Source organism: Otolemur garnettii, unplaced genomic scaffold, assembly GCF_000181295.1.
Source record: "Otolemur garnettii isolate 467f Iridium unplaced genomic scaffold, OtoGar3 scaffold00020, whole genome shotgun sequence".
NCBI classification, from domain to species: Eukaryota; Metazoa; Chordata; class Mammalia; order Primates; family Galagidae; genus Otolemur; species Otolemur garnettii.
This window is the reverse complement of record NW_003852415.1, coordinates 22,411,794-22,433,599: the sequence shown is the minus strand read 5'-3', so window position 1 is coordinate 22,433,599 and position 21,806 is coordinate 22,411,794. Positions and strand designations below refer to the sequence as shown.

The 21,806-nt window shown below is 42.2% G+C and overlaps 1 protein-coding gene across 4 annotated transcripts in view; it reads right to left on the bottom strand.

Annotated features, from left to right (window-relative positions):
• The window catches only part of PAPOLA (poly(A) polymerase alpha), a 71,914-nt gene extending 53,296 nt beyond the window's left edge, over positions 1 to 18,618 (bottom strand). For 3 of the 4 annotated variants that reach the window (XM_003787025.2, XM_012803465.1, XM_012803464.1), the window contains exons 1-3: positions 18,391 to 18,618; positions 1,263 to 1,436; positions 719 to 785 (exon numbers count right to left, since the gene is read on the bottom strand). In XM_003787025.2, coding sequence (XP_003787073.1) covers positions 719 to 785; positions 1,263 to 1,436; positions 18,391 to 18,398 — 249 coding nt within the window. In that variant the 5' untranslated portion in view covers positions 18,399 to 18,618. Of the gene's footprint in view, positions 1 to 718; positions 786 to 1,262; positions 1,437 to 10,537; positions 11,007 to 18,390 lie in introns of those variants that run through there. The other variant, XM_023511592.1, reaches the window with a different exon arrangement.
• Positions 18,619 to 21,806: the final 3,188 nt, after the last annotated feature.

Here is a 21,806-nt window from a genome sequence, read left to right as displayed (position 1 = left end):
AGTCTCCTGCCTCAGCCTCCCAAGTAGCTGGGACCACAGGCACCCACCACAATGCCCGGCTATTTTTTTGGTTGCAGCCGTCATTGTTGTTTGGCGGGCCCAGGCTGGATTTTTTTTCGAACCCGCCACCTTAGGTGTATATGGCTGGCGCCTTAGCCAATTGAGCCACAGGCCCCAAGCCAGGGTCTTTCTTTTGCTCAGGCAATTCACCCGCCTCGGCCTCCCAGTGGGCTAGGGCTTCAGGCATGAGTCACCATGTCCAGCCAATAGTAAATATTTTTGAAGCACTTTTTTCAAGGACGGCGCCTGTGGCTCAAAGGAGTATGGTGCCGGCCCCATATACCAGAGGAGGTGGGTTCAAGCCCGCCTCCGGCCAAAAACTACAAAAAAAGAAAAAATAAATAAATTTAAAAAGTACTTTTTTCAAGAAAACATCTATTATTTCTATAAAGAGCATAAGTAGTTGACAATTACTGAGTTGCAGTGTTGAAATTTTATACCCAAAGAATATTACACCTATAAAATCATTCAATTCAGTTCATTTCTTCTCACTTTCAAAATAACCAAAAACACAATAGAAAATCTATAGTCAACAGACTAAAAAGGACTCCACATGCAAGACTTTAAATTCACTCAAACAAGAACAGGTTATGAAAGATACTTGTGTTCAGCTGGCTATACACAGCAAATTATTTAATATGTAAAAAAGATACCTTACCTTGCTTTCACTGATTTCTCGAATCCACTCTTTTACCAGGTTATTTAATTTTCCCAAAATTAAAATCCTGTTGATAAAGCAATTATCAATCAAGCACCAGGTTGTTTGTTATTCCAAGTCATTACTATTTAAATACAAAAAGTTTTAAATAGGTGGCTTCCTAAATTTTAATTTTTTTTTGCAGTTTTTGGCCAGGGCTGGGCTTGAACCCGCCACCTCTGGCGTGTATACAGGGCTGGTGCCCTACTCCTTTGTGCCACAGACACTGCCCCCTAAATTTTAATTTTTAAGTGATCAGAAACATACATTGGTACTGTTATACTGGGTAAGACATTCCCCTGTCTCCTGACAATTCAGTACTTTAACTAAAAGCATCAAAAATCCAAATTAACAGAATAGAACTCTATGCAGAATAAAGTTTTCTCTCCTAAGTATCACCTTTGTCTGAACAGACATATAGATTTCAGAGAATAGCTCTTGAGTGGAAGACATCTCAAAATTAATTTCAACATTAAACTTATAAATTCAAAAAACATACACTTACCTGCGCTGCAGTTCCTCTTCTTCTTCAAAAACCCCAAAGGGCTTCAGAGTCTCAATAAGTTTCTGTGTAAGTATGCAGTCAGTCTCCTTGGGGGCTGCTAAGCTGATAGGAGAAGTAATGCCATAGTGCTTCTGTGGCGGCTGTGTTTGTTGTGATCCCTGTGTTGTAACTGGACTATAAATGGAATTGGATAAAATTACTGCCAAAAAAAATAATTCTACAATTTGAAGCATATCAGCATGATTTGAAAAACTACTTTAGTAAAATACAGTTGGTTCCCTCCATACCTAAAAAAATTTTTACAACAAAAAGTGATCAAAAGCAAGTGACTACAAGAAGATAATCTTGTCCCAAGGGTTTTAACTTCATCACTATCTAAATGCCTAAGTAAACTGTAAGTACTTACATCAAATATATTTCTAGAGAAAATACAATCTAGAATATAGCAATCTTCTGAGAAATTTTAACTCTTGAAAAGGAGCCAAAACCTGTTACATTATTTCTAAAACATTGACAAAACGTCTATCAATACAAAAATGACTTTTTACCAATATAGAAAACTCCCCAAATGGAATTTGGCATCTGTTTCACAATAAATAAAACTCATAAATAAGGCAAATAGCATAAATATAACTAATACAATTTGAGAGAAAAGAACTATATTCACCCTAAGCTTATTAGTAATTTTTAATAAAAGACTTATACTTCAACAATACTAGTTTAAAAGGCTTTTCCATTTTAAGAGAAGTTCCAGATTTGTATAACCAGTAGGATTTTAACACAACTGGTAAAAAGGCACAGCATGCTTTAAATATTTAGAAAACTAAGACTCAATTACTTTATAAACCCCCCCAAAATCGTGTTTATTAAAATAATTAACTTCATGTCAATGAATGCCTCTAAAAATAATAGCACAATTATTTTAAAACAGTTGGATAAATATGAAAAACCAGCTAAGAGATAAGGAACAACCTTTACAACTAGATTAGTTTGTCCTTCAGATTCCATTACTTCAGAAAGTGTTGATGGGCTAGTGTGGTAGCTGTAATCCTAGCTCTCTTGACGGTCAGGAGGTTCCACACCACACCAGCCTAAGAATGAGACCTCATTTCTACAAAAATGTAATATTCAGCAGGTCCTTATAGTCCCCGTCCTCTTGACGGTCAGGAGGTTCCACACCACACCAGCCTAAGAATGAGACCTCATCTCTACAAAAATGTAATATTCAGCAGGTCCTTATAGTCCCAGCTACTCAAGAAGTTGAGGCAGAAGGATCCCTTGAGCCCAAGAGTTTGAGAGCACAGTAAGCTATGATGATGCCACTGTGCTCTAGCCAGACTACAGAGCTAGACTCTGCCTCTTTTCAAAGAGCTTATTTTACATAACAGAGTTACTTTTCTTGCAAATTCTAAATACATTCTTCCACTTTAAAGTGTGATAATCAGGCTGGGCATGGTGGTTCATGCCTGTAATCCTAGCACTCAGGAAGACCCAGGTGAGTGTATTGCTTGAGATCAGGAGTTGGAGACCATCCTGAGCAAGAATTAAGAGTCCTTCTCTAAAACTAGCCAGGCATTGTGGCAGGTGCCTATAGTCCCAGCTATTTCAGAGGCTGAAGCTGCAAGACAGTAGCTTGTGCCCCAGAATTCAAGGCTGCTGTGAGCTATGTGTAACTCCAGGGCACTCTACTGAAGGTGACAAACTAAGACTCTGTCTCCTAAATAAATAGTGTACACGGGATAATCTGCTTAATAACATCCCAACTCTAAAACGGTGCACATGTAAGCTTGCAATGCATTTACCATACGTTTTCACAGGGTCTTGGTCTACTATAACTACTATTGTGTTTTGTTTTTTTGGGGGGGGGGCAGAGTTTCAGTATGTTGCCCTTGGTAGAGTTCCGTGTAGTCACAGCTCACAGCAACCTCAAACTCGGGCTCAAGTGATTCTCTTGCCTCAGCCACCCAGTGTAGTGCCGTGTAGTCACAGCTCACAGCAACCTCAAACTCGGGCTCAAGTGATTCTCTTGCCTCAGCCACCCAGTGTAGCTGTGACTACAAGCGCTCTCCACAACACCCAGCTATTTTTTGTTGTTGTTGTTTAGCTGGCCCAGGCCGAGTTCGAACCGGCCAGCCTTGATGTAGCCTACGCCCTACCCAATGAGCTATAAGCACCACCCTACTATTCTGTTTTCTAGTCTGTCAGAAAACCCATTGATAGGGTTTTAGTAGCCATTGGGCTGTGCTATCATGTAGTCAATGTTTTCTATCTACTTATGTACTGTCTCAATTATAATTCAGATTTATTAGTATTTACTGAAGAATATGAATCAGTAAATCAGATTTTCTATTGTAGAAATAAATTCATGTCAGATCACTTTCTCTTCCTGCTCCTTTTATCTAAACTGCATATCTGTAAGTGTAACTGAATTCATAACATCTTATGTATTAGATATTTTCATTAATCAACAAAGAGTTACCATCAGAGTTTTAGAAAACTGGCATAAAAAAGGTGACCCTCAAACTGCCTAATCACATGAGAACCCTTCTCCATACTGCACACTAATAGATCTAATAACTGAAGATAATTTATTTATTTTTGGCAGGAAGTGTTTTCCCCTCCATCCTTATTTAAATACCATTGGTATACCAAAATAAACTGAATAATACAGACATGTAGAATTTGAAGAGTTTGGAAAAATGCATAGACTTTGGTTTTCATAACCACAATAAAGGCACATTGCCTCCAAGTTTCTTTTTCTTTTTGAGACAGAATCTCACACTATGTCACCCTTAGTAGAGTGCCATGGCATTACAGTACACAGCAACCTCAAACTCTTGAGTTCAACAGATCCTCCCACCTCAGTTTTACTATTTTTAGTAAAAATGGGGTCTTGCTCTTGATCAGGTTGGTTTCAAACCCTGAGCTCAGGTGATCTACTCACCTCAGCATCCCAGAGTGCTAGGATTACAGGCAGGAGCTGCCTGGCTACCTCCAAGTTTCCCTGTGTCCTTTTTTGTGAGGCAGGGACGGGGGGAATAAGAACACTTAACATGAATGAGATCTACTCTGTTAAATTTTCAAGTGCACAACACCTTATTAATTATTAAAGTATTTAAATGTAAAAAAAGTATACTCATTACATATACTAACATAAATAAATTCCCCTGTATTATTTATGAGTTTTTCCAAGTAAGCTATAGCCTTTCACGATTACCTGGAAATTACAAAAGCCTTTATAAATGATTTAACATGAGTAAAGCTATAAATGAAAACAAAGGAAGTGTAAAGTTCATTCTGTGTAGGCTACACTTGGTTCAAGCAAGTAGTTTTCAAGTCATGTTTAAGTTGAAATCATGGTTCATAGCTTCAACTAATAAACCTATTTTTCTTTTATTTTGTATAAATAATATATTTATCTGCATTTTCCCCTGCTTCTAAAGGAACTAAATTCATTAACCAGTTCAGTTTGGATCATTAAAAAATATGAGTGCCCACTCTCTATGGGTACTCTTTCCAATTTTCTTCTTACTCAAATCTTCAGATTTTACATTGTCATACAAGAAAAATTGGAAAGCTACTGCCTACTTCAACTTTCTCCTCAGAATATTAGGATACAATCTCTGATTTCTTTGTTTCTTTCAAGACAGAGTCTCACTTTGTCGCCCTTGGTAGACTACAATTGCATCATAGCTCACAGAAACCTCCAACTCCTGGGCTCAGGCGATTCTCTTGCCTCAGCTTCCTGAGTAGCTAGGACTACAAGCACCAGCCACAACGCCCGGCTATTTTTTTTGTTGCAGTTTGGCGAAGGCCAGGTTTGAACCCACAACCCTCAGTATATGGGGCTGGTGCCCTACCCACTGAGCCACAGGTGCCACTCCAGTCTCTGATTTCTAAAAGTACCTATCTGTTCATCCTAATTTCACGAAATACTGATGACTACATTAATTTCCACATAAACTTTTTTTTTTTGAGACAGAGCCTCAAGCTGTTGTACTGGGTAGAGTACTGTGACATCATAGCTCACAGCAACCTGCAACCCTTGGGCTCAAGCAATTCTCCTGCCTCAGCCTCCCAAGTAGCTGGGATTACAGGTGCCTACCACAACACTCGGCTATTTTTTGGTTGTAGTTGTCATTGTTGTTTGGCAGGCCCAGGCTGAATTCAAACCTGCCAGCTCTGGTCTATGTGGCTGGCGCCTTAGCCACTTGAGCTACAGTCACAGAGCCCCACATAAACATTTTAAAGGAAAAGTAAGTTATATTCAAGTTGGAAATTTTTACTTTATTTGAAATGTAGACACATCATTAAACCTCAGTATTACTTTATATTAAAATAAAGCCATATGTATTTGTTCCATCTAACTCATGAAAGAACATATATGTGCATAACATGTTATGTATTATGTATATACATTCATAGAGAACACATATCTAATTCAAGTAAGAACACAGGTAAAAATAAAACACACCCAAGTAAGAAACAAATACATGTTCTGAAATTCACAAGGTATTTGTGCCTCCAATAAAAATAGCTTAGTGTTTGCTTAAGTGGAGAGACTAAGAAGTCCAGGTTGCTAGATGATTTACATGCCCAAAGTGGGAGCAATAAAACCACTGTTATATTTTAAATAGAGGAAGTCAAATTTTTCCATCTTGTCTTGGCGCCTGTAGCACAGTGGTTATAGCGCCAGCCACATACACCAAGGCTGGTGGGTTCAAGCCCAGCCAAACAATAATAGACAACTGCAACAACAAAATAGCCAGGCATTTATGGTGGGCACCTGCAGTCCCAGCTAATGGGAGGCTGAGGCAAGAGAATCACTTAAGCCCAGGAGTTTGAGGTTGCTGTGACCTGTGATGCCATAGCACTCTACCCAGGGTGACACAGTGAGACTCTTGTCTCAAAAAAAAAAAGGCTCAGAGCCTCTGGCTCAAGTGGCTAAGGCGCCAGCCACATATACCTAAGGTAGCGGGTTCGAATCCAGCCCAGGCTCACCCAACAACGACAGCTGCAACCAAAAAACAGCCAGGCATTGTGGCGGACGCCTGTGGTCCCAGCTACTTGGGAGGCAGAGGCAGGAGACTCGCTTGAGCCCAGGAGTTGGAGGTTGCGGTGAGCCTTGATGCCAGGGCACTCTACCCAGGGTGACAGCTTGAGGCTCTGTCTCAAAAAAAAAAAAAAAAAAAAATTCCATCTTAAACATTAAGTACAGTGGTAAACTTAATGAATATTTTTGTAGGTGGCACCTGTGGCTCAGTTGGTAGGGCATCAGCCCCATATATCAAGGATGGCGAATTCGAACCGGCCCCTGTGGTGGGCACCTGTGCTCCCAGCTACTCTGGAGGCTGAGGCCTAAGCCCAGGAGCTGGAGATTGCTGTGAGCTGTGATGCCATAGCACTCTACCCAGGGCAACAGATTAAGGCTCTGTCTCAAAAAAAATGGGGGAGGGAATATTTTTGTTACTGTTCTGTTTCTAACAAATAAATAATATATACTATAATATTGTGCAATTTAGAACACTGGTCTCAGAATAATAAGGAATAGGATTCTGCTTTATATAAGCACTGACAGACTCTCTTCTGGAACTGTACACCAGAGAGCTAGCACTCTGAAGATAAGCTCTTCCTCTCATTCTTGAACATATTAGACATCTGCCCAAGTCTATCACTTTTTGGAAACCTTTTTGGCAGTATTTAATTTTCTTCAGACATTTCTCTGAAACATAAGCTTGTATATTTTATGTAAAACAATGAGAAAAAAACAAACTAGGCATAGAGGCTACAACATAATTTATGATTTAATTAAAATTTCTCTCTGGTTTTCTTTTTTTTTTAATTAGAGACAGAGTCTCACGTTGTCACCCTCGGTAGCATGCCGTGGCATCATAGCTCAGAGCAACCTCCAGCTCTTGGGCTTACGCAGTTCTCTTGCCTCATCCTCCCAAGTAGCTGGCACAACAGGCACCCACCACAACACCCTGCTATTTTTTTGTTGCAGTTTGGCCAGCGCCAGGTTTGAACCTGTCACCTCCAGTATATGGGCCTGGCGCCCTACCCTTTGAGCCACAGCTGCTGCCCTAAAACAATCTTAAAAGTCCAAATCCAGGCTCTGCACCTGTAGCTCAAGTGGCTAAGGCACCAGCCACATACACCCAAGGTGGCAGGTTCGAATCCAGCCTGGGCCCACCAAACAACAATGACAGCTGCAACCAAAAAATAGCCAGGCGCTGTGGCGGGCGCCTGTGGTCCCAGCTACTTGGGAGGCTGAGGCAGGAGACTCACTTGAGCCCAGGAGTTGGAGGTTGCTGTGAGCTGTGATGTCACAGCACTCCACCCAGGGGGACAGCTGGAGGCTCTGTCTCAAAAAAAAAAAAAAAGTCCAAATCCTTTCTGAAACAGACCAAGCCATAAAATACACACCTACATGTAATAGTTGATACATATACATATATGAACTTTGTCTCCTCTCAAAACCATAATGACAGTCAAACACGTTTCCCCCACACACACAAATCTTATCATTTTAGGTTCAAGACTTGGAGTAAAGAATTTTTATAACTCTTCTCTCCTTGGAACATGGAGTATTTTCTTGAAAAGTTTTCATCAGGGCAAAGCTCACACAGAACACACATCCATCTTTCAATTTTAACAACACTGTATATAACAATTCCATTTCAACTACTATAATTTTGACTCTGCCATCTTGCTCCCACTCATTTCTTCTATGCCCTTGCAATGGGCATACATATACCACCACCAGGCATTTCTTCCTAAAATGCAGCTTTCTAAAAACTGTGACATCTGCTAATAGTATTTACCACTGTCTGCAAAATATGGTCTCAACTCAGAAGCAATCCAATAAACATCCTCTAAGGCAAGCCTGATTCACTTCTGCTACTAGTTATATTACTCTGATTTGATTTCTGTCACTAGTTGTGTCATTCTTGGTAAGTTGTATTTCCAGTGATTTACCTTAGAATTTATTGTACCTCATCTCAATTATGGATAACAAATGAGAAATTTTAAAACTATTACACATTTACTACACTAAACAGCAGTTTCCAAACATGGAAAGTTTTTAGACCAATGATGAAAAAAAGGTCCTTTCCTTTCCCCTGCTAGCCTATTCAAGACCTGACTCAAATTAGGATAAATATTTAGGTACTTAGAAACAATAGTGACATTTTAATGAAATAATCATTTAAGAGTAGGGGCTGTTTATTTTGGCTAGGTTTAGGCTACACAGAGTAGCCAATAGGTAGCCATAGGCAAGCCAACTTACCCAATACATATAGGATCGAGAAACTACCTTGGGGCCCGGCACCTATAGCTCAAGTGGCTAAAGCGCCAGCCACAAACACCAGAACTGGCGAGTTCAAATCCAGCCCAGGCCCGCCAAACAACAATGACAACTACAACCAAAAAACAGCCAGGCATTGTAGCGGGCACCTGTAGTCCCAGCTACCTGGGAAGTTGAGGCAAGGGAATCGCTCAAGCCCAGGAGTTGGAAGTTGCTGTGAGCTGTGATGCTATAGCACTCATCCAGGATGACCGCTTGAGGCTCTGTCTCAAACACCAAAAAAACCACCTTGGTCTAGTAATTACAAAGCTAACTCAAATACTGCAAGCTCCTATAATTTGCTAACTTCAGTGATTATACAGCCAAAGTCTGAACAATCTTTGGACATATTATACCAATAACCATTTAAGGAAATGAGGAAAAGTATGGAGCACTCAAATGGCTTTGACTATCCATAGTAAAACGTAAATTCCAGGTGCTGTGGTTTTAAAATATTTAGAATTACAGAGGCACTAAAACAAATATTATTATTTTCAGAACCATGCAAGGCACAAAAGCAAATGTGCTTAAGGTTAAAATATTCTGATTTCGGCCGGGCGCAACAGCTCATGCCTATAATCCTAGCACTCTTGGAGTCCAAGGCCAAGTGGATTGCTCTAAGCTCACAAGTCTGAGATCAGCCTGAGCAAGAGCAAGACCCCGCCTCTAAAAATAGCCAGGCATTGTGGCAGGCGCCTGTAGTCCCAGCTACTCAGGAGGCTGAGGCAAGAGAATCGCCTAAGCCCAGGAGTTGGAGGTTGCTGTGAGCTGTGTGACGTCACAGCACTCTACCAAGGGTGATAAAATAAGATTCTGTCTCTACAGGAAAAAAAAAAAAAAGAAAGAAAAAAGAAATACACAAAAATCAAGAAACATAAAATTCATGTGGAAGGAGACAAATGAAGGCCCCACCCAGCAATACCAATAAGCTGACCAAGCTGAAACTTGTACAGGTGAATCAGAAAGGACGCTGTCAACTGTATTTCTTGGAAATAAAAAAACAGACAATAACACAATCTGTCTTAAAACTTTCATAGTGTTCTACGTATATTACCTTTCCTGATCCCCTAGGTTCTAGAATTTGACCCTTCCCACAGAAAATACAGAAAGCCTGGGCACCGTACCACAGTGGTCACAGCACGAACCACATACATAGAGGCTGGAGGGTTTGAACCCAGTCGGGCCAGCTAAACAACAACGACAACTACAACCAAAAAACAGCCGGGTGTTGTGGCGGGCACCTGTAGTCCCAGCTACTTGGGAGGCTGAGGCAAGAGAATCACTTAAGCCCAAGAGTTTGAGGTTGCTGTAAGCTGTGATACCAAAGCACTCTACTGAGGGCAACAAAGTGAGACTCTGTCTGTAAAAATAAATAAATAAAATTAAAAAACCTTGAAACTAGAGATCACTATCCTCAATTAAAATATCTTAGGAATGGAAAACCAAACGCCATATTCTCACTAATTAAGTAGGAGCTAAGGGATAGGTACACACAGGCCGGAGGCAATATAAAGCACATGAGAAACCAAGGGGAAAGGTGTGTACAGGATAAAAACCTATCTACTGGGTACAATAAGCAATATACTATTTTGGTAATGGGCACATCAAAAGCCTGAGTTTAAGGCGGCGCCTGTGGCTCAAAGGAGTAGGGCGCCAGCCCCATATGCTGGAGGTGGCAGGTTCAAACCCAGCCCCGGCCAAAAACTGCAAAAAAAAAAAAAAAGCCCAAGTTTAAATATTATACAGGATAACCATGTAACAAAAAACACTGTACCCTCTTCAATAATATTTTGGAATAAATAACATATAAAAGACTCCAAATGAACTCCAACTGGTCTCATATTTGACTCAAAGCACTTTTTATAAATTTGCTTAAATATAACTCAGGTGAACTATAGCTGTAATATTAACTTAAAGCTGACTTACTTACCAAGGAACAGAATACTCTGATGAACCAAAACATTTTTTAAGTAATCAAGCCACAAGAGTTTCTCCTTGAGAAAAGAGAAAATGAGGTAAAAACTAAGAACTGAATAGGCTCATAAATTTACTTCACTCCAATGTCTTAACATGCTTGAACTAAACAAATATGGCTCCAGATAGGGTCAACCAGATACGGTGTAGCTTACTAGAACGAGACTGGAACATGGAATCCAGAGATAACATAAGCCCCAATCTACAACATATATCTTTAAGACCTTGGTCAAGGAGCTACTATGAGCCTCAATTAACCAACTTTAAGGGGAACAAGTATCTCCGGCAATGCTATTGCTTCATAAATATACTGAGATTTTACATTTAAAAGCTGGTGATTGACAAAAACATTGCACATACAGAATACACATTCAAAAAATGAGAAACAGAATCCAAATAGTCTCATTTTTGACTCAAAACACTTTTTATAAATTTTTTTTTTTTGTAGAGACAGAGTCTTACTTTATTGCCCTCGGTTGGGGGCCGGGGCATCACAGCTCACAGCAACCTCTAGCTCCTGAGCTTAGGTGATTCTCTTGTCTCAGCTTCCCGAGTAGTTGGGACTACAGGCGCCTGCCACAATGCCTGGCTATTTTTTTTGTTGTTGCAATTCAGCCAGGGTCAGGTTTGAACCCGTCATCCTTGGTATATGGGGGCTGGCACCCTACCCCATGAGCCACAGGTGCTGTGGCTTTTTATAAGTTTGCTTAAATATAACTCAAAGTGAACTGTAGTGTAATGTTAACTTAAAGCTGACTTACTTATCAAGGAACAGAACACTGATGAACTAAAATATTTTTAAAGTAATCAAGCCACCAGAGTTTCTCCTTGAGAAAAGAGAAAATGAGGTAAAAACTAAGAACTGACAAGGCTCATAAATTTACTTAATTCCAATGTCTTCCTCCCAACTTCTCTTTCCAAAAGCAACTAAGGCTGGGCTCAACGGCTCACACCTCTAATCTTAGCACTCTCCAAAGTGGGTGGAATGCTTGAGCTCAGGAGTTTGAGACCAGCCTAAGCAAAAAGGAGACCTCATCTCCCCTAAAAACTAGCTGGGCATTGTGATGAGCGCCTGTAGTCCCAGCTATTTAGGAGGTGGAAGCAAGAGGACCACTTAAATCCAGAGTTTGAGGTTGCAACAGAAAAACTCTGTCTCCACACACACAAAAAATAAAGACCTAAAAACATCACATTCAAAAATTACAACCCAACCAACGTTAGCAGCAAGCCACTACACAATCTCCAAATCTTAAAAATCTGACATTCAAAATCTCCCAGACTGTCTTTCATTAAGGAGACAGAGTCTCAGTGGTGCCCATGGCCAGTCAGCAGGGCACAGGCCATATACACTGAAGGCTGGCAAGTTTGAACACAGTCCAGGCCAGCTAAAACACAATTAACAACTGCAACAAAAAAAATAGCTGGGCGTTGTGGTGGGTGCCTGTAGTTCCAGCTACTCAGGATGCTGAGGCAAGAGAATCGCTTGAGTCCAGGAGTCAAAAAAAAAAAAACAAAAAAAAAACAAAAAATACAAAACTCTCTCAAAAAAAACAAACAAAAAAGGAGAAAGAGTCTCATTTTGTCGCCCTTGGTAGAGTGCTACAACATCCTAACTCACAGCAACCTCAGATTCCTGAACTCATGCCATTCTCTTGCCTCAGCCTCCAGAGTAGCTGGGATTAAAGGCGCCTGCCACACGCCAGCTATTTTTAGAGGTGAGGTCTCACTCTAGCTCAGGCCATTTACCTACTTCAGCCCCCAGAGTGCTGGAATGACAGAAGTGAGCCACTGTGCTCACTCAAAAAATTTTTTATATCATGGGGGTGGGAGGTGGGGTGTTCATCCCTCCAGTCTGTGCTCAAAAACCACCACAAATGTTGCAAAGAGGCAACTCACATCACCACTGGAAATAGCCTACTCCAACTTGGGGCAGCTGTTCTCAAGAAGCAGTTCTCAACTTTTCAAACTTTATCTCAGGACACTTTTACAACTCTTAAAATGTACTACCACTCCTTCCAAAGAATGGACTACAGCTATTAATATTTATTAAACTGGAAGTTATAACTGAAAATCTTTTTAACTTATTCATTTGAATAACAAAAAACTCCTAACATGTTAACATAAGTAACTTTTAAAAAATTATTTTTAAGAACAAAAACTTAGTAAGAATACATTCTTCATTTTTGCAACTCTCTCTTAATTCTAGCTAAAAGCAAAGAGGGCTAGATCTCATATCTGCTTCTGCATTCAATCTATCATGATAAATCATCTTGGTTGTAAACCTGGCATCAAACTGACATAATAACTGGAAAAGAGTATTTTAAAACCCTTTTCAAATTGTGGACAGTCTTACATTACATCAGTGCTTTTCAAGTGGTAATTTTTCAACGACTAGTTACAATATGAAAGCTAAAACATTATCAATAAACCCTTTGTACTGTGTCGCATTAAAATATGATTTACCTTGCACTTTGAATCTGCCTTTAACCCACCTATGTCTTTATGACATCATGGTTGGTCGTTTGGGAAACATGGGCTCACTGAATTACAAGTATATTCAAAATATTAGCATACATCATGCAACATCAACAACTATATACATTAATATCAGAAACATCTTAAGTATCGCAAAGCTATCAAGCTCAAAATGAAGAAAACAAGCTTTCCAAATTCTGCTTTTTGCTTCCAAGCTGAAACTTTTCACTGGCCACAAATACTGTCGGCTGTTTTCCTTGAAGTCACAGGCTCACTTTATCTTCAAATAAATGTCTGCTAAATACTCAGGTGTGAATATCCACAATTCATCATTTGCTCTCAGATAAAATTGGAGCTGCATGAAAAAAACACTAGGTCACAAATCAAATCATACAAGTCATCGTCCTCAAAACCACTATTCTACTTTCCAGATGCAGCTTTTCGTGCACTGCATATTATAAAGACAAACTCAAGGATCAGGAATTGGGCAGTGCCTGTGGCTCACAGAGCAAGGCGCTGGCCTCATATACCAAGGGTGGAGGGTTCGAACCTGGCCCCAGCCAAACTGCAACAAAAAAATAGCCAGGCATTGCGGCAGGCACCTGTAGCCCCAGCTACTCGGGAGGCTGAGGCAAGAGAATCACCTAAGCCCAAGAGCTGGAGGTTGCTGTTAGCTGTGACGCCAAGCACTCTACCGAGGGAGACAAAGTAAAACTCTTGTCTTTAAAAAAAATAATAAATCAGGCGGGGCCTGTGGCTCAAAAGGGTAGGGCGTCAGTCCCATATGCCGGAGGTGGCGTGTTCAAACTCAACCCCAGCCAAAAAAAAAAAAAGATTAGAAAACAAGTACTTAAAAAAAAAATCAATAATTAATAAAATTTACATTCTCTTACTGTTTCACCAAAGATCCCTTTTAACTGCATGCAGTAGTGAAGAAACACAAAGACTACATACAAAATGGGCCCTCTGCTTTATTGTTTCTAAAGCACAAGTAGCACTATCCACCACTGCTTTTGCATCATCAGTCAACAGAATAAGACAGACAAAACATCTCAGTACCAAGAAAAAAGTTTAGATCCTCAAGTACCCTCTAAAAGCCATCTCAGCAGACCCTTCCCGGAGCATCCACAAGTCATACTCTGAGAACCACTACTATCCAGTATTACCACCCACCAGTAAGTATGTCCCAGTTCTGTTAAGACTACAAGAGACTACTCCAGCTGGGCACAGTGGCTCATGCCTATAATCCTAGCACTTTGCCAGGCCAAGGCAAGTGGAGGCCAAGCCTGCTCACAGTTCGAAACCAGCCTGAGCAAGAGCGAGACCCCCATTTCTAAAAATGGCCAGGCTTCGTGACAGGCACCTGTAGTCCAGCTACTCAGGAGGCTGAGACAAGAGAATCTCCTGAGCCCAATAGCTTGAGGTTGCTGTGAGCTATGACGCCACAGCACTCTACTGACAGCGACACAGTGAGACTGTCTCCTCTCCCCCCAAATAGACTACTCCAATTCCCTTTCTTCTGATAGCCCCTGCAAACGTTTGGGAGAAAAGCTATTCTGTCCCCTAGATCTGGCTAAATATCTCTTTCAGTACTTCAACAACATTCTACCAATGGGGCATAAATAATATATCATGATACTGGTTACTCTTTTTTTTTTTTTTTTTTTTTTTTTGCAGTTTTTGGCCAAGGCTGGGTTTGAACCCACCACCTCTGGCATATAGGGCCAGCACCCTACCCCTTTGAGCTACAGGCACTGCCCTGTATGGTTTTTTTTTTTTTTTAATTACAAGTGTGATACCTAGAACTGAGCTGATATACATAATGATCTAATCAAAGGAGTAAGGCAGAAATGCAAACATAGTTTCCATACAGGCATTACATTTCCTATTAATGAAGTGGTTCTCAACAAGAGTACATCTGGCAGTATCTGGAACCATTTTTGGTTGTCATTACTGGAGGGATAAAGGATAGGGCTCCTCGATATAGAAATAGTAGATAGAGAATTGGCACCTGTAGCTCAGCAGCCAGGGCGCCAGCCACATATACTAGAGCTGGTGAGTTCGAACCCAGCCCTGGCCTGCCAAACAACGACAACTACAACCAAAAAACAGCCAGCTATTGTGGCGGGTGCCTGTAGTCCCAGCTACTTGGGAGGCTAAGGCAAGGAATTGCTTAAGCCCAAGAGTTTGAGGTTGCTGTGAACTGTGAAAACACAACACTCTACCGAGGGCAACATAATGAGAGACTCTGTCTCAAAAATAATAATAATAATAGTAGCTAGAGGCTGAGGAGACCCTGCAATACAAGGACAGCCCCCTGCAAGGAATTTTCTAGCCTGTCAATAGTCCCTAGGTGAGAAATTCTGTATTAATGGATCTTAAGTCTATCAAAATCTTTGGAAGCTGCTGGGCACGGTGGCTCATGCCTTAAACCTAGCACTCTGGGACACCAAGGCAAGTAGATTGCTTAACCTCAGGAGTTCGAGACCAACCTGAGCAAGAGGGACACCTTGTCTCCATTAAAAATAGAAAAACTAGTTGGGCATTGTGGCGGGAATCTGTAGTACCAGCTACTTATGTGGCTGAGGCAAGAGGATTGCTTGTGTCCAAGAGTTTGAGGTCGTTTTGTGTGCTATGACGCCATGGCACTCTACTCAGGGTAACACAGTGAAACTCTGTCTCAAAAAAAATAAATCTGAAAGCTTCACCACCATGACTTAAGTCATACCACCATTTCAAAATCAATATGTAATCGCATATGAAATTTAGGCAAAACATGGACACTTGATCAAAATGCTATGTAATATGCTAAACTTCAATAATTTTTGTTTAATTCATCCTGACAACTCACCTATAGTCCATGACATAACCCCACTTACTCTGCCAAATTTAACAAGACAGGCACACTAAAAATGAAAGTCAAAACACAATATAGTAGCCAGGTGAGGTGGCTCATGCCTGTAATCCTAGCACTTTGGTAAGCCAAGGTGTGTAGATCACCTGAACTCAGGAGTTCGAGACCAGTCTGAGCAAGAGCTAGACCCCAAAATAGCCATGCATTATGGCAGGTGCTTATAGTTCCAGCTACCTGGGAGGTTGAGGCAAGAGGATGGCTTGAGCCCAAGACTTTCAAGTTGCTGTGAGCCATGACACCAGAGCACTCTACTGAGGGCTACAAAGTGAGACCCTCTCTCAAAAAACCCCACAATATAGCTAGGAAATCATAATTCAACATCTCAAAGAAACAAAATTAATGACAGGGTGGCACCAGAACACACAAGTAAATTTATGAGGAAAAAGGTCTATTTTTCTTTAACTAGACAGTCTTTTGTCTATTGTTCACTTATTAAAAGAATAATAGTACATTTAGTGTTAAAATGAGGGCCATCTCAAAAATCTAAGTGGAAGGAAAAAAGGAAGTGATACCTAATGAAAAACTGGCAATACAGCTCAAATTTAAAGAAACACACTCGAAAATAGATACGTGTGTAAATCTGCTATTCTGTCTTCCATTTTATACATCAGAACTAACTCACAAAGAATTTGAAGCGCTTTAGGTGTTAAATGGAAATTTATACCTTTCTCTCTCAAAGAAAGAAATGTTAAGAAAAAGTACAAATGTATAAAAGTACTTTTAATTCCTAGAAGACACAAATTATTTGTGTTACTTCTTCACTGAAGCCTTTTCTTTAAAGTGTACATTTCCTATCATTTTTAATGCTGATGTGATTATCACAAAGAGAAGACCCTTTTCAAAAACTGCAACAATATGTGCGTTAACAAGGTCACTACACGGCATCACAACAAACATTTAAGTTTATTTTAAATCCTATTCAACTGAGATATGCCACAAGAATCTTTACATTCAGTTCTCTCAGTGCCTCTTTTTAAACCATCCCATGAAATGATAACCCCATTAACAGATACCAAGATTTTAGATCTGTATATTTAAGCCTAACAAATGCTCTCATCAGGTAAGAAATAGGCCTCTTAAAATGACAGGGGTGGGTGAGTGTAGTTTAGGCATCACAACACCACGTAAAAGGCAAAAGATGTCACTGTGGCTGCTGTCAAAGAGTCTCACTGGAAAAGAGACAAACACAAACATACACATTACTGTACATGGATAATTCATGACATTTGTGAAAAAAAAATTGTTCTAAAAAAATAAGAAACTTGAAGTACTACATTAGTTATCCGGAAGGCCACAAAGACCTTTATCTTGGATTTAAGCATAACTTTCAGTATCAATTACATGCTTTATATAGGGGCTACAAAGATGAAGAAAACAGCCCCTTTGAAAGGGCGACTTTCAAAGGGGCACTTTTGTATGTACTTCAAACATGGAGGAAATGCAGTCTCACTATTTAGGCCTTTACACTGCTGCATAACAACAACAACAAAAAATCTGTAATCTACTTTTTGATCCCAACAATGACCTGTCAAATTACATCTCATTCTTAAAAAGGGAGAAAAGAAAAATTGTTTTGAAAACCTCTTTAAAAAAAAGTAAGAAATACGAATATAGGGCTATTACAAAGCATAAATCTAACTTTAACACTACAATCAGAGAAACATTCCAGTACACATGAAAGGAGGAAGCAAAGTAAAATCCGGTAACCCCATCCAAAAAAAAACAAAACAGGGAAAGCAGAACACAGCAGAACACGTTTTGGAGGAGGGGGCCCTGGGAAGTACCCCTCCCCTGACCGTAAATACACTGGGCAAGACTAGGGTGAGCATGCGGGTAAAGAGCCCAAATAGCGGGGCCCAGGGCTCCAACCTGGGCCTTTAACTCGTGCTCACGCATACTAGGACAAGGAAAACAGAAAGGCGCACAACCTGGGAATCTCGGAAATGAGAGGCAGAAAGGACCAAGCGGAGGTAAACCAAGACCAGAGCTCCGAAACGGGCCAGAGAGGCGCCAAGGGCGAGACCGCACCCCGAGTGCAGATCCGCGTGGAGATAAGCCTTCTTTCCCCACCGCCGAACACTGTTTTGTTTTTTGAAGGATATTTTATTTTTTCTTTTCAAACAAGGCGGAGAAGCTGTGGTATATGCAGAGTGCGGGTCCCTCCGGCTGTTCCGGAAGGAGAAGGCCCCCGGCCCGACGGCAGCTGACCTGGCCAGGAAGGGTGGGAGAACGCGGGAACCGCGCTGAACCGGGAAGTTCGGCGGCGAGCGGGGGAGGAAACAGGAAGGGCCCCAGCTCCGACTACCTCCCTCACCCGGCGAACACCCGGCTTAGCGCGCCCCCACCGCCCCCTCCCCCTTCCGCGGACGCCCCCAAGGCCCAGCAGGCGTGCGAAAGAAAACAGAATACAAATCACTTACAACGGCATCGTCTCCTACGCCGGCACCGCCCAGTCACTTCCCCCCCGCTACCGCCGCCGCTGCCACCCTGGGCATGATCCACTGAGGCGGGAGGGAGGGGGGGCCTGCCTCAGCCCTGGGTCCAACCCCACTCCCGCACCCGCTCCCGCCGCTTTAAGCGCTTCTCCTCCTTCCCCTTCGTCCTAACATGGCGCCCGAGCGCTACCACAGCAACGTTCTAGAACCGCTGACGCCGCCACGCACGCAGTGCGTGCGCCTGCGCACCAGCCCCCTGCCGCCGCAAACCCTCTCGGGAATCGTAGTTCGTGAGGCGGCCAACCACCTGGCAATTTCCCCTCGGATACTTTCACGCTTGGTGGTAGGTGTTGGATGAAGAGTGCGAGTGGTCAGGGAGGCTCTGGGCAGCAGACTGTCCCTCGGGCAAGGGCGCTTTCGTGGGCAACGCGTCCTGAATTGCGCGAAGAACTCCGAGAGACCCCAGGTCCACGAGGCGCCGCTTCCGGTGCATTGTGAGGTCCCGCTTTTCTGCCACCTGCGGTCGCGGCGGCAGCTCCACACGGAACGGCGGCTGTGGAGGCTCTTGCTAGGGGCTGCGGGGGGGGGGGCCCGAGGCGCCCGTGGGTGCACCGTGCGCTGTCTCGGAGCGCGGGGCTTAGAATAGGGTCACGTGGGTCGCGGTCTTAGGTTGGAACAAGTTAGTCAACTGCTTTGTGCTTTGTACTGCAAAGTAGGAGTATTGCCTACTTAGTAGGGTTGTAGTGTCTGTTTAACGTTATAATGAAGACGACCCGTTTAGTTCATAGCATGGTGCAGAAATGATACTAGGACTCTATCCACACCAGACTGAGTCCAACGAAAAGGAGCTTTTCATCTCTTTTGCACACCAGTGAATTCCTGATGCTTTTATGTAGGCGCCCAAGAACGTGTATTTGTTGGATGAATAAATGTGCAAGATAGGACTATGATGACACGAGCTTTTTACGAATGGCGCACTGGAATTTCTTGATAAACTTGTCCTTCAATAGAAACATTCAAGGCTGTAACCACTAGAATTTTAGCAAAGATTATTTTGTTTTGAGACAGTCTCACTTTGTCACCCATGGTAAAGTGCAGTGGTGCCACAGCACACAGCAACCTCAAACTCTTGGGCTCAAGCGATTTTCTTGCCTCAGCCTCCCGAGTAGCTGTGGCTACAGGCACCCACCACGAGGCCCTGCTATTTTTAGAGATGAGGGTCTCACTCTGGCTCAGGCTGGTCGTGAACCTGTGAGTTCAAGCAGTTCACTCTTCTCGGGCCTCCCAGAGTGCTAGGATTAGAAGCATGCACCACGGAGCCTGGCCCACAATGCCTGGCTAGTTTTTCTATTTTTAGTAGAGACAGGGTCTCGCTCAGTTTGGTCTCCAACTCCTGAGCTCAAGCAATCCACGCACCTCACCTCCCAGAGTGATAGGATTATAGGCCTGAGCCACCTACCCAGCCCAGGAAAGATCATTCTGGCCATAATTTCCCTGAGGCTGTTTCCAGCTGTTATTCTATCTGCCATTTGAACTGGGGACCTACCTCCTTTACCTTCAGTAAAAGTTTGAGCAAGTGCCTGAAGCACAACCTGTACTCACATATTCCTTCTCTCTTCAAATTAGAATGCATTCAGATTTGTAAGGTATCATACAGAAAGCTAATGGAGGGGCAGGAAAAGGAAGGAATCAAATAAGTATGAGGAAGCTACATTAACCAAAGTTCAAAATCGTTACATATATTTTCCTAAGCTTGAGTTCTCAGCCAGCGTAAAATATGTTAATATGCAGTTGTAAATCCTCAGAATTTGACAGGGATTTTTCTTTTTTTTTTTTTTAAACATAGTTTCAATATGTCAACCTGGGTAGAGTTTCCTGGAGTCACAGCTCATAGCAACCTCAAGTGGGCTTAAGCGATTCTCTTTCTTCACACTCCCAAGTAGCTGGGACTATAGGCACTGGACACAAGGCCTGGCTATTTTTAGAGACGGGTCTCCCTCTAGCTCAGGTTGGTCTCCAGTCTGTGAACTCAGGCCGGCCACCTGCCTCAGCCTCCCGGAGTGCTAGGATTATAGGCGTGAGCAACCTCGCCTGGCCCAGGATATTTCCTTTTTGCACAGAAAAAAAAGTGTCTGGCTTGGCTCCCGTAGCTCACTGAGTAGGGCGCCAGCCACATATACTGAGGCTGGCAGGTTGGAGCCTGACCCTGGTTTGCTAAACAACAACGACAACTGCAACCAAAACATAGCTGGGCGTTGAGGCGGGCACCTGTAGTCCCAGCTACTTGGGAGGCTAAGACAAGAGAATCACTTAAGCCCAAGAGTTGGAGGTTGCTGTGAGCTGTGATGTGACAGCACTCTACTGAGGGCAATGATACTCTGTCTCAAGAAAAAGAAAGAAAAAGTGTGGCACTAGCATTCTAGGACTAATGATTTAGAATGGGAAAAGCTCAGGATCTAAACCTGCACTTTTTTATAGCATATTTGTCCTTAAAAGGTTAAAAATCAAAGGTCTACATTTTCCAGAAAAATCAATAACATTCAAGCTGTGTGGCTCAGGGCCTGTAGCTCAGTGGCTAGAGTGCCAGCCACATACACTGGAACTGGCGGGTTCAAATCCAGCCAGGGCCTGCCAAACAACAATGACAGCTACAACCAAAAAATAGCCGGGCATTGTAGACGGGCACCTGAAGTCCCAGCTACTTGGGAGGCTGAGACAAGAGAATCACTTCAGCCCAAGAGTTTGAGGTTGCTGTGAGCTATGATGCCATAGCACCCTACCCAGGGTGACAGCTTGAGACTCTGTCTCAAAAAAAGAAAAAAAATTAAAGCTGTGGACATAAACATTGCTCATAAAGATATTCACAAATTATATACTTTATGAATTAAAGGGGACTTTTCGACTCATGCTGTCCTCTGCCAGGCATCTCAGAAGGTAGTGAAGAAGAGATAGACATTAATTCTCCTTGCTTTCAGTCTGTAGTTGCATCAAACCATTTTCGTTTTGCCCTTCCATAGGATGAGGCAGCTCATTCTAGAGACTTTAAGATCTCTTACCTTTAGCTTTCAGTCTATAGTTGCATCAAACCTTTTTTTTTTTTTTTTTGAGATAGAGTCTCTCACTTTGTCACCTCCAGTAGAGTCCCATGGCATCACGGCAACCTCAAACTCTTTCTCTTGCCTCAGCCTCCCAAGTAGCTGGGACTACAGGTGCCCACCCCAACACCCAGCTGTTTTATAAGAGAGGATGTTTCGCTCTGGCTTAGGCTGGTCTCAAACACATGAGCTGTGATGACAGCACTCTACTGGGGGTAACAAAGTGAGACTCTGTCTCCAAAAAAAAAAAAAATTTACTATACTTGAAAATAAAGTTACAAGAGATAACTTTAGAATCGCCCTGAT